The sequence below is a fragment of the Dermacentor silvarum genome, chromosome 6 (genome assembly GCF_013339745.2).
Source record: "Dermacentor silvarum isolate Dsil-2018 chromosome 6, BIME_Dsil_1.4, whole genome shotgun sequence".
NCBI classification, from domain to species: Eukaryota; Metazoa; Arthropoda; class Arachnida; order Ixodida; family Ixodidae; genus Dermacentor; species Dermacentor silvarum.
The window spans coordinates 182,646,696-182,662,555 of record NC_051159.1 but is presented as its reverse complement, the minus strand read 5'-3'; the positions used below and the strand labels follow the sequence as shown (position 1 = coordinate 182,662,555).

Sequence of the window (15,860 nt, the reverse complement as noted above, 5' to 3'; positions counted from 1 at the left end):
GCGGACCACGAGAGCGCGTGGCCAAGAGCCTCTTCGCGACACTTCCGCTACGTCACCAGCGATCGACAGCAGCGCTACGTTGAAGACGCATCCCTCCTTAAATCTATGGCCTGTCTATTTTCGCACTGTGCGCAAATATTTTCTACCTATCTCTTTCAACGTGACGCGCTCTTTGTTAGCCAGGGCTACTTGCTTATATTTTGAGAGCAGAATATCAGTACAAGTAATCAGACAGCGTATTCTTCGGCTGTTATCAGTTCTATTTTCGCGTAGCCACGCTGTTTTTTTTGTTTTTTTTTTCGTGAGTGCGTGAGTGAGCGGTGAGGCAGCCATGGGACACAGATGCTTAGTCAGTAGGCAGAATTTTTCCGTTCCTCCCCCATCGCTAAGTGACAGTAGCGGCCGGGATTTGATCGCCTGCGCCCAGGTTTTGCTGCGCAAAGCCCGAACCACCGCGCTGCTATAGTGGTTACATTTAGAAAAATAAGAAATAATCGGGTGCGATGACTCTTTTTATAACCCTTTGCGACACGGCGTCCTCGTTTGGGGACTCGAACTTCGGAGGCGCGTCCCACGCCACGTGTTTCTTCAAATGACCTAAAACTCAGTGTGCACATTCGTGTCCGCTTCCTGATGGGACAACTAGCGGTCAGTTAACTTCATTGTCCTGCGTATTGCTGCAGATGATCACTTTGCTGGAGACACTACCATGTTAGACAATCGTTCGACGTGCCGCGTTCCAAGACCAACGTCAAGAGTATTTTTTTTTCTCCGGTCGACACGAATACAACCGAAAAAGCAAGTGTGCATGCGTTTCGGGCCTAATAGTTGATTCTTTTTATGCAAGCATTGAAGCTGACGGATTTCAGAATTAGATAATGAGTTATACGCTAATTAATTTTTTTTACTGAAACTCGCACAAAACAGCACATTGCTTCGTCTTCTTTCTTGGAATGTAATAGTGAGCGTCTTGAAATGATGCCATGCGCCTTTGACGCATTTGCAGACAGTGCATCATAATTCGTGTCTGAAGGGGATGAATTTATTCACAAGACATTTACAGAAGTGTCATGAAACATAGGTCTCTCAATGATCTAGTAGGAAGTGAAATGTCCGCCGTTTTCTAGCACCTTATTGATGCGTGTGGGCATCGACTCGTACCAAGATTCAGTAATCTCCGGTCGACCGCGCAGGCTTTCCCATTCTTGTGCGATCGCTTGCCACAGCGTATCGGCCGTGCGGCCGCGGTTGGCTCGTGTGGACAGCCGTTTCTTCAACATGCCCCAGACATTTTCTATGGGATTCAAGTCGGCGCCACATGGAGGCCACTCAAGCTGGCAAACAGCATGTTCTTCTAGCAATGACTGGACGATACGTGCTTTATGGATCGGGCTGCGGTCGTGTTGAAAAAAATAGCAGCCGCCGCTGAAGGGACCGTCCAGCGCATACGGAACGAGGTGTCTAGTGATGACGTCGCAGTACCGTGACGCAGTGAAGGGCCCTTCCAGACGCACAAGGGGACCAAGGCCATCTTTGATGATTGCTCCCCACACGCTCACGGAACACCGTCCACTGGATAGAACACTCTGTGTGTAATTAGGCAGATATCTGCAAGAAATAGCATACAATTGGGTTCCAGCGGCGCGTCTAAAAATGTTGGGATTCCTCTTGCGTATGAACTTTATAATGCTGTTATAGAGTTGCAATAGAAAACGTGCAAACATCATTAGATAGTACTGAAAGACCCACTGGCAGCTTTTAATTAGCTTCAGAGTAAGTAGTACTATGAAACAATCGTTAATGTTTTCAACATAATACCACTACAGAAAAATCTCGTAATGTCCAAAAGCTCATTTTACGTGAAACATGTTGTGATGCAGAATTAGCTTCGTGAATTAACTGCCAATACACTGTAAACACACCTGCAGTTTAGTGGACGCCAAACCCGCTTCCGTTGGTCCCAGCGCGTGGAAAAAGTTGACTCGTCGCTAAAGATGACATCGCCCCATTTCTCTGTTGTCCAATCTTTCATTGCTGTAGCGAACATGAGTCGTTCTTGTAGCTGGCTGTCTGAGAGGCAGGGCTTCTGTGCTGCTACGAAAGACTGCAGGCCAAGCTCACTCAGCCTTCTTCTTACAGTCTCAGACGATACCGTGAGCGAGAGCGCTTCTCGGATATCCTCTGCACTTTGAAAAGGATCAGCCACGATGGCGGCCGTAATCAGGCGGTCCTCTTCCTCAGTCGTGGCCCTTGGACGCCCACTGCGCTCCATATCTGTGAATCTGTCATCGTCGCGGAAAGCTTGAATAATCCTATTCACGGCAGTCCGGCTCCTGTTGGTTCGGCGGCAGATTTCGCGCTGAGGTATTCCCTCTATAAATAAACGCACAATGTGCCTTCTTTCGTCAAGTGGAACACGCAGCGGCATCTTTCCAAATAGGCAATCACCACGTGGCCTGAAGCAAGTCTACTACGTTTTCAGCGACTGATGCGAAGATGCGCCTATGTGTGAAAGAAAATTTTCTATGCATCCGCTTTTTCTTTATTTTTGATGACAGTGAAACACCTCCCTACCCTTTCTCTCAAGACGCAGAAGCAGCAACACTCATTGGACCAAGATGCTGCCAACCAAAGTGCGCCAGTAAACGTCGCGTAAAAAAATCGTCGCAGCGCTTCGTGAAACTTATCTACCCACTGGCACACCAGTCGACAAAGGTTGCAGTGATTGCTCCGATACTGCTATCAAGCCAGATATGTGGCGGTCTTTTCGCAGACAGCGCTCTGCGTCAACACAACGAACTAACAATGTCATGCACGGGAATAAAAAATTAACAGGCAGGCGAGTACCAAGAGGGCTCATATCCGGGAGAGCGCCCCTGTCGCCGCTAGGTGGCGTACCACTAGGTGGCGCGGATAGGCAGTCTGGCACGCGCTCGTGTGGTCCGCAAACTTTTGTGGTTGACTGTACGTGCGGTCTATCGCTTCAGCGGAAACTGAGCGGCGAATGCACGGCGCATAAAGGTCAGAGCCGTGTGGAGATAAGCGACGGTGCGAGCGAGCGACGAGCGCGGTTGTTGGCAGAGTAGAAGTGCGCCCACCCCCCCTCCCTCCCGCTTCCTCCGGCGCTGGCTTCCCGCTTCCTTGCTTGCGCGTGGGAGATTGAGTGCGTTCGCTCTCCATGATAGCGCGCGTCCCCGCACGCTTCCGCTCGGGCATACGGCGCGCGGCGAAGATTTTATCTATAGGGAACCTCACGGCGACGGCGACGCCGACGGCAGAAATCCGGTTGAAGTGTCCATATAATTGCTATCGCAATAAAAGCAGGGATGAAATGGGCAAATGTATAGCTTTGATTAATAGCTTCACGACAGGTTCGCTTCACGTAGATTCCAAGATGGTTGTTGGATGTGCGTAATTCTGGTGCTTACTTAGTGCTCATATTACTACTGGTACTCAATTACATGCAAACAGCCAGGTAATATTGCCAGGAAAATGTAGCTCATTTCCTTTTGAACAATATAGTAAACAAAATTTCTAAAGAGCCTTCAATGGTAGCTACCGCACCAGACTGAAGAACCTGACACATTCAAAAGCTCCAATCATCATTTGCATATAAATGTACCTCAATTTGCGTTTCGATAATCTTTCTACACATTATAAGGTATGATGACGAAAACATCTTTATTAATTAACAGGGAAGCGGCAAAGGGGGAGGGACCCCTAGTCCAGGGCACCTATGGCATTTTGTGTTTCGCGGGCTTTATTTCAGGCTTGGAATATACTTTCATGTAGCATGCATAGAGCAACAGAAAACTGGATCGGGGATCTTTCAGGATAGTCCACAATTTTCTCATTGAGGCTTTTGTTCTGTATATAATGTTTGAGAAGTTTATTAATTAATTTCTAATTATGTAAGCAGGTGACACACAAAAATTGCCTGAATGGCTCCGAGCGATGGCAAACAACGCTACCTTGGTTCTGTCCAGCTACGTGACACTTGCATATTTTAAGTGTTCGCAGAAGTTACGTGGTATGGTATGCTTTCACTTACTGCACGCAGGCAGTCTTTTGGCGTGTCGAAGGCTCCTTCGACCACCTGGCCCTGCCACCACATTGCGTTCGGCAAGTACTTTATCTACAGAATGGACTCGGTAGACATTACGTCTAATATGGACGGGTTTAAGCTTGCTAAATGAAATTTCACTTCTGCGTCTAGAGAGTGAAGAGTTGATGCGAAAACGGGGCCATTACACAAAGAGAAATGTTACATAGAAGTGGAGTGCCACCCTTTCCAGGAGCATGCAGCCGGCGCACTTGAAAGGACGACGAGCCTCCATTAGCTGGTCTTCAAGAGAGCGCATATAGGAGCCCCGTGACACGGCGGGGGGCGAACGCTAAGCGGTCCACTTTTCACGAGCGCTGGCGAACGACCGATGCAACCTTGAACAATGCCGGTTCCGCGTCGTCAGCTCCGCAGCAGCTATACTGACCGGCGGCCTACACCGACGGCGCTGCCGCTGCTCTCGACGCCGTCACGCGTCGGCGCAGCGACCGCTGGCTGCGTCACGCCCGAGGGCGAGAGGGTACCACCCCCCGACAGCGAGGAGCAAGCGCGTCGACGCGAGCACCACACGGACCGACGGGCTTCTCAGCTGGCTAGCGAGCGGGAAGCGAGCGGGTCCGCTAGGAGCGTCGCCGTCTTTCCTCGGGGCATTCGGTTGAAGGCGAGCACCAAACGGGAGCACACACTGCGAGCAAGTTGGCCGACGCGGCTCCCTCGAGCAGCACGCCGCCGCGAGAAGCTGGCCAACTTTCTCTGACGCGAAGCGGGGCCACTGCGCGTTTGTGGTTCCGAGGGCTGCCGGTTCGCTGGGCCCAGGATGGGAAGACAGCGTGGATTTCGCTCGCGAGACATATCTGCTAACTGAAGCGCTGCGCAACACATCGAGCGTGCAGTGCACATCGGCGACATGTCTTCGTTGCCGTCCTCGTGTCAACACCACCAGCGGAGCCGTCAATTGCGTACTGAAAGGCCGCTGGGCATCGCCGGTCCGCGGCGCGCGCCCAAGCGTCCAGACGAGCCCGGATGGCGACGCGTGGCTCGACGTCGCGAGCACTCGGAGCCCGTGATGACTTCGCGCCTTCAAGGGAACACTACGCTGGTGAGACGCTGCCGTGACTTCTATGCGCAGCGGCTTCGACAGTCCGAGCTGCTGAGGAATAAGTGGGCAGCTGGTGCAGCGGTTGTGCCGCAGTCTCCTCCCGGAAGCGCATCCCAAGCGGCAGCAGCGGCGCCTTCCGCGGACGACGACGCGACGGCTTCGTCGGACGGTGAAGCCACGTCCACTTGGCGTCGGTCCAGGTTCGACCTGGCTATGGATTCGCTGCGCAAGGAAATCGTGAGTTGGCAATTAAAGCGGAATTTCCGCGTCTTTAGTGCATCCCGCGTTGTGTTCCCGGGTCCTTTTTCGGGTTGCGTAGTTTTTCACGTGAACCAATGGATTGTCGTTCTCAAAAGGAGCGAAACCACTCAGGATCGTGTGTGTTGTTTAGTACTGGCTGTGTCATGTTGCGCTCGTGAAATTTCTGGCGCCAGAAAGGCCTCGATGACGAGGACTATATAGCTCGTCTCCCTCCCCAGTGCCTTCGAACAGTGCAGATGCACTGCAGGCTGCCAGGCATCTCAGGTGATCAGCCCGGCGGCTTTTTTTTTTTTTTTCCCAGAATAATGCCTGCGCATTCGTCATGACACCCATTACCGCTAAGGCCGTTCCTCTATTCCCGCTTTCTCTTAACTGTAAGTTGAAATAGTAGTGCCTATGTACATAGTTTTATTTTCAATACCTTTACTACGCATACAAAGTCAAGGATAAATAGCGTCACCGTATTTTTTTTATTTATTTATATTAACCTCAGGGACAGAGGCATTATAGAGGGGAGTGGTACAAAAGCAAATGTGGTACATCGGAAGTAAACAAAATGCAATGATTAATATGAAAAAAAAAACACAATTCTAGAATACAAGAGGTTTCTTTCATTACAGTGTTAGCTGCTGTGTCGCAACAAATAAATTCCTGGTTATACTATGTTAGCTAAAGTTTCACGAAAAAGTGATATTTACAATTTCAGCGGGAAGGTGTTTCCAATCTATACATGTTCGAGGGAAAAAAGACTGGGAAAATGCTTTGTGTTACGTAGATAGGTCCCGACTTTATGACAATGACCAACACGGTGTGATACAGAATTGCGTGTGCAGCGTACGATGATGATAAAGCCTATGAAAGAGTGCTAGATGTGCCATTCGACGTCGAACAGACAAGGGAAGACTAAGATTAGGTTTCATGGAAGAAATGCTCGCAGTTCTATTATAATTACAAAAGATAAATCGAACTGAGTTATTTTGGACAAGTTCTAAGCGCGTTTTCAGGTTATCCTGGCAGGGATCCCATACAGAAGTAGCATATGCTAATTTAGGACGTATTAGAGTTTTACAGAGTAGATGTTTTAGGTTAGATGGTGAGCTAGAGAAGTTACGGCGCAAGTAGCCTAACATGCGGTTAGCGTTGTTAATAATGTATTCGGTGTGAATTGCCCATGACAGATTTGTAGTTATATGGACACCTAAGTATTTGTAAGAGTTGACTGTTTCTAAAGGAACGTTGTTTAATTGGTAAGTGGCTTGTTGGTGAGAAACACGAGAAACACGTAGCACTTTACATTTGTTAGTATTTAGTTCCATTAACCACGAGTCACACCATTTGGATATTGCATTAAGATCGAGTTGCAACTTGTTAACGTTTGTTTCATTGGTTATTTCGTGAACAATAACACAATCGTCAGCGAACAAGTGTACTTTAGAGGATAGCGTAGCAGGAAGGTCGTTAATATAAATAAGAAAAAGGAGAGGGCCCAGAACTGAACTTTGGGGCACCCCAGAATGTACATCACTGAAAGAAGAATTAAAACCATGAGCTGTAACAAACTGAGTGTGATTTGTTAGAAAAAAATTTATCCACTTGAGAAGGTTAGGATGTAGATTTAGTTCATTTAATTTGTACAAGAGAAGTATGTGGCATACCTTGTCAGACGCTTTAGAGAAATCTAAGAAAATACAATTGTCAAAAGAAGAACGATCCAAAATTTGATGTAGCTCGTGACTGAATGAGACCAGTTGTGTTTCACATGAAAATGTTTTGCGAAAACCGTGTTGAGCTGGGGTGAAGAATGAATTATACTCGAGGAAATTAACAAGGTTAGGAAAAAATGGTATGTTCAAGTAGTTTACAACACGTACTAGTCAACGAAATGGGACGGTAATTATTTGGTGAATGTTTGTTACCTGACTTATGTAGAGGAACCACTTTCCCGACCGTCCATTCTTTAGGTAGTGTTGACGTATCTAGGGACTGCTGAAAAAGCTTTGTAAGGATAAGGGAAGTAACAACATTAGCACTTTTAAGAATTTTGTCTTAATTGAATCATAGCCGGGAAAAGAATTAATAACGAGAGAATTTATCAGTTTTAGGACACCAGACGCTTCAACAATAATTGGAGGCATTTGTATATAGTCATATTCACATGTGGCCGGCAGAACACTTTTACACTCGGTGGAAAAGTTTTTGACAAAGGTTTCGTTTAAGAGACCAGCACACACACTGGTCACATGGAAGACGGGAACCTGAAGAGTCATCCAAGGCGATGTGGTCACTAGATGGTGGATTGATAGTTCTCCAAAATTTTTTAACGTTATTTGTTAGCATTGATGGAAGAGTGGTAGACAAAAAATTATGCTTAGCAACCTTCAATGCAGTTACGTAAGCATCAAATGCTAATTTATAAATAGCCCACCTCGATTCGGTGGGTGAGCGTTTAGCCAAGCGAAAAAAACGTTTCTTACGATTGGCAAGCCGCCGGATATGCGGACCATACCAGGGGGCTTGTGGATTTACAACAATTTTGCCTGTCGGTATGTGTTTGTTGGCTAATTCGTTTACTTTAGACACGAAAAAGTCCCAGTTAGTTTGAACTGAACGGTTTTCAAAATAAGGGAGCAAGTCGTCTAGAAATGAGGTTAATTCTCTGTTAATTGCGTCAAAGTCGGCGTTTTTATAATCGTGTATAATCTTCCGTTGTTTAGTGGTTTTGGGAATTGATGAGTTGAAGGTGAAATGAATAAGATAATGATCGCTTATGCCAGGTAAATGTGTGATTGAAGATATATGGTCGGGAGGGACGGATGGATCGCGTATGATCGGTAACGAGTTGCGAAAGCGAGAAAACAGCGCATGCGTCTAAAAATTCCTTAGCTTATTGGGAAAAAGGCGATAGAGAGGGTTGGTCAGTGTTCCACATGATGTTTTGAAAGTTGAAGTCGCCGAGGACTAATATGGGCGATGAAGGAAATTGATTGCGTACATGGCAAATAGTGTCATGGAATTCATTTCCAAATAAAGATGATGTAGAAGGTGGGCGGTAGAACACACATATTATTATGGTTTGATGACCAAGGGTAATGGAAGCCCAGACGGTTTCCAAGACCCCAATGACGCTGATGGCAGATGAAGGTATGTCGTTTGATATTGCCAGGAGAACACCGCCTCCTCTGTGGGCAACGCGATCGCGACGATATACAGTGTAGTTCTGCGCACAGTGAAAAAGTTCAACGTCACTGACATGAGGTGGCAACAATTTTCGGTTAAGGCAACGATTTGGGCGTCGCACGAGTCTATTGCGGATTAAAAGGGGGCGTATTTATTCAGAATGCTGCAAACGTTGGTAAACAGGACTGAGGACGTGATGATGGTAGACAGCCACTACCCCCCGTGTTTTCCTACGATGATACACGTGTCGAATGGGGTGAATGATTGCCATTGTTGAGTGTTTTGTCGCGCTGTGCCACAAATTCGTGAACGGAGGCAAGTAGCGTTTAAGAAATAGCACTTTTCGTTTAGATGCAGCTTATTATGACAAAGCTTGAAAGGTTCAGAAGAAGCCTGGCTTTTACCAAAATCAAAAGCCTCTTTTCAGCGATGCATGTGGCAGGCGAAGTCTTCGCTTATAGTGATGCCTTTTTGTTTAAACACGTTGCGCATCGAAAGAAGCCTTTCTTTGGTTTTAAAGCAGCTGAACTTTATAATTATCGGCCGACATTTATTCGATGGAACGCGACCAATTCGATGTGCTCGCTCGATTAGGTCGGAAGAAAAGCTTTCAAGAACCGAGGTAAAAGTTGCTACTATTTTCTGTTCACTTTGTTGCCAAGTTTGGTGTCCGGTAGACCATAAATGATTAAATTGTCACGACGTGACCGATCTTCTTGTTCATTCAGTCGAGATTATAACAGTTCATTTCTAGTGGTGAGTTCTTCAAGTGATTTTTGCATTGTTACGAGTTGTTCCTCGTACCGGTCTAGTGTTTTTGTTCTTTGTTCAAGCACTTCTATAGTCTTTTGTTCATTCCACTAATCTTAGTATCCAAGATTTTCTGTCCGTTCTTAACCGCTTTAATATCTGCAGCAAATTCAGCTTGGAACCTGCTACATTGAAGTCAGCGATTATGCACATGTTTAATAAAGTCACAGAGAACCTTCATTTGTTCAGCGGGTTCATTAGGGAGGGAATCGATTTCTAGAAGGGATTCAGAACGAGTCCGAGTGCCAGGGTTAGTCTCAATGTCACCGGAACATAATAGTAGAAAAGTAATAGAGAAGCATTCACATAACGTCTCGCGCAACACCCGTGGGCACGGGAACGGTAGCAGACAAAGCGAATTAGATCGCTTAGCGTATAACGATAGTTGTGCACTAACTTGCATCACCAAGGGGAAATGATTAAGAGTCATGCCGGTAGCACTGTTCTCGTGCCCACTGAAGTTGACCGACGCAAGTGGCGTATTTATGTGACCGGCTTGTACTGCAGACGTTGACAATTGGCTGAACTCGGGTGAACGAGCCCGCCAGGTGAGGTTGCCTCCACGATAGGAACGCTCTTGACGATGTCGGGTATCAGCATGTGCACAGATGACGGTTGTGAAGAAGATAGTGGCGTAGCATGGTAATCAGTTGGCAGCCAGATGAAAAGCACGGCGATGAAGGCCTGCATCACCAAGGGGAAGCGATTAAGAGCCATGCCGGTATGTCAATTCCGCTGTCCTTTTACATGACTCTCCAGATTTGGCCAAGCTGTGCTGTCGCTCCGCAAGTATATTTATTGTAAGTACTATAGGTCGTTAAGATGGCATTCTGTACACCTTGCCCTTTTTGTATTATATAACTTCACGATCCTGTATTCAGCAGTTCTTCGCACGAACCTATCGCCATCGTGATGTACGGGCTTATAGTGAAGACGCCTTTGGCGTTTCAGGTGCATGTCGATTGCCAGTATATTCTTTCATATTGCATTCGGTGTTGGCGGTCCTATGTAAACGTACCAGTAAGGTTGGCCTTTCAGTTGTGTCCTTGTAAGTTCTATGACAGAAAAAAAAAAGATTATATAAGGACTGAACAATGATCATGTAATCTTGCTTTTTCAGTAACTGCGTCTGTGCGAACTAATCTCCCATTCTGTATTCCATAGCTGTAGCAGGACAATAAGATTATGTTGCATGCATGCAGTCGTGAACGTGAAACTGTCAAAGTGTCACGAGAGCTGTTTTTGCGGCGCAACAGTGTGTGTGTGTGTGATTTTCGTGTTTTATATCCGCATCGATGCCTATACCTAATGTACATTGGAGTCTGATGTTTTGTTTCGTGAACCATGTACATACAATATTCGAATGCTGTGCCACAAACGCTCACCGGCTTCGCGATTATAGCCGTAATCGACAGGCCGGTTGCTATTCCACCTCATTCAGCTCTCATTATACGGCGCTCCTCGGTTAACTAAAACATAGTGCGCCGACGTGGCGCCGGACTCCCGCCGCCGTGCCGAGACGAAAATATATCTGCATTTTATCAGTCACGCAGGAAACACCAACACGGAGGGCACTGTCATTGATGACATCATAAGCAAGGCGTGCCGATGTGTTCAACTAGTCTGGCGGCTGAGCAAAGCAACCTCGGGCGCCCAAACAGGGAGCGCCTCGTGGACACGTCACAGCTGATTTTACTAATTATATAGCCGGCATGCCACCTTATGTCCCAGAACTATACACAGGCACTACAACAGACACTGTAGGAGGCAGAACTTGCACCAACGTTTGTCTTGTTATATTTAGATATCGTTGCCCCGATCACAATGGATTACTTTTAACTTGCCCGCTTCACCATCCGTCCATCTTGCCCTTTTTTTTTTTATTGGACACGTATTAACTAATTTTGAAACCCAAATATAGCAAGAATTATTTTAAGACGTATGAGATCAGTTTTAAACATCGTTATTTCCATGAAGGATTTTGATTTTTAGGCTTCACCTTGGCGTGCACAATTTCTTGCACACGCGGGGCCCGAAGGGAGTGGTCACACCCACATCGCGACACGACGACATAACGGGCGCGAATAACGGTGCGCAACAAAGCGACCGTTTGGCATTGAAAGACCGAACGAATTGCCAGAGAAATGTCGAATCGACAGGGTTTTAGATTACGTATGCATTTTAGAGCACGTATACATGCACTGCGGAGTGAACTTTCATCAGGTCGTACTTTAAAAGTCACAATTCACATATAAATCCGAGCGGAGGTGTCCTGGTGATGTTGCGTGTCAGTAAGTGCGCGCTGTTCTGGTTAAGTCCCTGCAACGTCGCCGTTCGGAGAAACAGGTCTACGTTTGCGGTCTTGGTACACACGCAGCGAAAGCTTCCGTTCGGCGTTCTTGCTGATAACGTGTTTTGTCGGTACCGTTTCTTGAGCGCACGTTTTCCCAACTGTGCGCAAATCTACCCCGGAGCACAAATTCCTGGTTTATTATAAACAGCAGAAAACTTCACTAATGACTCACAACAATACGCATTCCTGATTCGACCGACTGGCACGGACTGAGCGTATGTTACGCTTTGTTTCTTTTGTCTGTTTGTTGGTTGCTTTCTTATTGTTATTTCTATACTTATGTTTCTTGTCACGTTCCGTGTCCCTAAGCGATCGCGGAGTGTTGGCTGCGACGCTCGTCACGGGGTCATTCTGGAAAGGCTGCGTGGGCGGCCAGGCAAGGCCGCTTAGGGCGATTGACGCCTTGGTGCGTTGGCGTAACGTACCTTGCCTCTTTTTTAGCTTTCTCTCCCTCTATCTATGTTTTTTTTTTTTTTCGGAACTGAGCTCTTCCTAGTGTAGTTGCCCCTCGCGAACTTCCCATAGTGGAGTTTTGTAGTGGTAGTGGAGTATGGGTATGTGATGCAATATTGGTTATGGAATTATTTTAGGGTGAATTTGGTAAATGAATGAATTGACCTAATGGCTGAAAGTAAGGCTCCGACAGCGGCGAGTCTCGTCTATATATACATACGGTTAAGCAAATTCACAAAATTAACATCGACAAAGAATAAACTTAATGTAACAGACGAAATGAACTTATGAACGATGTAGTGAAATTTGCCATTGTGGGCATTTGTAGACCTGGTTCACGAAGAAATGATAATGCTACCTTAAACCAAATCTCACGTCGTCTGCTTGAAAGATATTGATAAAAATATTATGCAGCGTGCCGTTAAAGGCACAGCTAGCGTCGCAGAAGCTTTGCTCCAGGGTACAGTTTAAAAAATATATATATAATGTTTAGGAGATGTTGGCGCCCTTAATTGACGCCGGCCACGACGGCTCGTTGCGCCTGTTGCGCTTGTGAATGTTTGTAGCTTTATTTTCTTTTTATTCAAGATCCTCGCATGCGCCGAGGTGGAGTATTGCGTGAGGAGGTCTAATAAATGCTAAACATTGAAAAAGAGAGCGAGCCAGCTCGTTACATAAAATTTGGCAGCATGAAATCAAGTGTTACACAATAGTTAGCCGTAGAAGTCACAATTGCTGCTTATACATCGTTAGACTGAAGAATAACAACTGTGGAAATGCACATGCAATTCTTACAATTACGTGTCACGCACGAAAAAAATATAAATGAAGACATACTCCTTTGTATGCAGATATCAGTCAAACAATACATGGACATTCGTGAAAGTGACTGGTTACTTAATTCCTAAAAGTCCCTGGATCAACACTCTATTGTAGATAGCAAAAGTAATCAATAACAAAATGATTATTGACCTAATTACTCAAATATGTAGGTAATATGAGTAATGCAAACCAACAGCACGCTTAGTTTTAATTAGACAATCAATCAAGGGATGCATTAATTAAAGCATGTATATTTCAATGCAACGTTGCCTAACCTTATCAATAACAACCCTAATCGCTTTTGGAACTTTTTTCGCGCACGCCCCGCAGCGGCACCAGATCGCCCACGCGAGGAAAAATTGGCACTTGCTGATAAATTTAACCAACGCTTTCACTCAGTCTTTGCTAAAGATAACGGCACACTCCCATATTGCACACTTACCACTATTGACTTATTAACAATAAACGACTGCGGAATATTTAAGCAGTTGCTTAAACTAGACGTGAAGAAAGCAAACGGTCCCGATAACATTCCCAATGAGTTCTTGAAAAGATATTCTCAATGTAACAGTAAATATCTTGGCCTTATTTACCGCAAGTCACTTTCGACGTCAGACCTACCTGAAGATCGAAAAATTGCTAAAATTGTACCGATTCATAAGTAAGACGATACTAGCCTACCATATAACTACAGACCAATTCCACTTACCAGCACATCATGTAAAATTTTGGAAAAATTATTCTCAAACACTTAACCGCATATTTAGAAGAACGTTTTCTAGTGGATGTTCAACACGGTTTTAGAAGAGGTTTATCGACAGTCACTCAGCTAACAGAGCTGGTACACGATCTTGCTTTAAGTATTAATAATCATAATCAAACTTACCTATCTTTACAGTAAAGCGTTTGATTGTGTGTGCCGTAGTAAACTAACTGCCAAAATTACACCTGTGATTGCCAATGTACCCATTACTGCATGGATAAAAAACTTCTTATCTCACCGATCACAATTTGTCGTCATCGAAAACATCCCATCTGCTCCGAGCCCTGTGGGACCCTGAAAACATCAGGGGTTCAAAAGGGCTAAGTAATAGGTCCGCTTTTACTTTTGATTTTTATCAATGGCACTACAAATAACATTGATTGTAAAATTAAATTCTTTGCAGACGACTGCATAATATACAGAGAAATACGTAATCACGAGGATCAAGTTGTACTCAATAACACACTAGCAAAAATAACCGAATGGTGTGATAACTGGCAAATGACCATTAATACAAACAAAACAGTTTGTATGACAGTAACGAGAAAAAAGCACCCATCGCTTCCCCCCTACACACTTAACGGCAGCCTTGTAACTAGAGTTCAACAGCATAAGTATCTTGGTTTAACGATAATGTCCGACCTTACCTGGACATCGTATATTAACAACATTACTTCTTGGGCATTACGAAAACTCTTTTTTCTCGAAAGGTGCCTGCGGCTGGCACCATTTCACGTCAAACGTCAAACTTTTAACTTACAGTACATTTGTGAGACCTGTCCTTGAGAGTATGCTAATGTCGTATATGGGGTTCCCGTACGCTAAAACATATATCTAAACTGGAAAGCATCCAGACAAAGACAATTAGGCTTGTCCACAGAAAATACCGGCGCAGTGATTCACCTACTCTTCACATAACACATTCAGGACTTGCAACTTAGGCTGTTCGAGCAAAACGACCTCGTCTAAAATTTCTGCATCAAATACTACACAACCGACTAAAAATAGATGCTTCTGCATACGTTACGTTTTCTAAATCCCGCATACTTCATCATAATCATCCGTATACACTAAACGAGTTCCTTTGTAATAACGATAATTTTCAGTTTTCCTTTTTCCCCCGTATTGTTCGCGAGCGGAATAACCTAGATGCATCTATAACTAACACAGTAGCGCAGTCTGATTTTGTTAAGTTATTGGAAGATGACATGAGTAGTTATGAAAAAATAGTTCTTAATAACACATAATCGTCAAAACTCCCATTTTTCTGAACTATAGCTAAACATTTACTTCCTTTGTTTCTTTCTTCCTTTTTGTGACATTATAATGATCTATGTAACCTGAAGTGTACTATTTATGTGGCTTGCTCTTTTTATTAATAGTATTATTGTTGTGAAATTGCGCATTGAACCTCTTTGATGTATTGCCATTTACATGTTTGGATGTCTTTACCCTTCGTTATATAAAACATGCGTTGTATGTGTAATCATATGCCCACCTGCTATGGTCTCGATGTGAGACTGCCAGTATTGTATATAAATAAATAAATAAATAAATAAATAAATAAATAAATAAATAAATAAATAAATAAATAAATAAATAAATAAATAAATAAATAAATAAATAAATAAATAAATAAATAAATAAATAAATAAATAAATAAATAAATAAATAAATAAATAAATAAATAAATTACGCTAGTGACCATGTCTTATCATGCTCGTTACCCACAAGCCCAATTGTCTGCCTTGGCAAAGTTCGACGCACACGCTAGCGGCGCACAACCAGCACAACTGGCAACAGCTGGAATGAGCGACGGGAAACCTTATGGGACGGATGTTGGCGGCGGCGCTGCTGTCGCATGGGCTGGCATCCAAGTGCCTTTCCGCCTCACGGCAATGCATGGTGCGTGCCGCCCCTGAACATCTAGTACACTGTATAGCAAGGGAGATCAGCCAGTGATCAGCAAGATCTTGCAGATATCGTCGCTTTGCGCCGTTAGAAGGCGCTGACGAGCCGTCCAGTCTAGAGCACTGCACGGGCCGATTTTTGCGGCCCG

General features: G+C 44.9%; 1 protein-coding gene across 1 annotated transcript in view; it reads left to right on the top strand.

Annotated features, from left to right (window-relative positions):
* The first annotated feature begins 4,586 nt into the window (after positions 1-4,586).
* The window catches only part of LOC119456506 (uncharacterized), a 63,716-nt gene continuing 52,442 nt past the window's right edge, over positions 4,587-15,860 (top strand). The window contains exon 1 of the mRNA XM_037718335.2: positions 4,587-5,399. Coding sequence (XP_037574263.1) covers positions 4,971-5,399 — 429 coding nt within the window. The 5' untranslated portion in view covers positions 4,587-4,970. The remainder of the gene's footprint in view (positions 5,400-15,860) is intronic.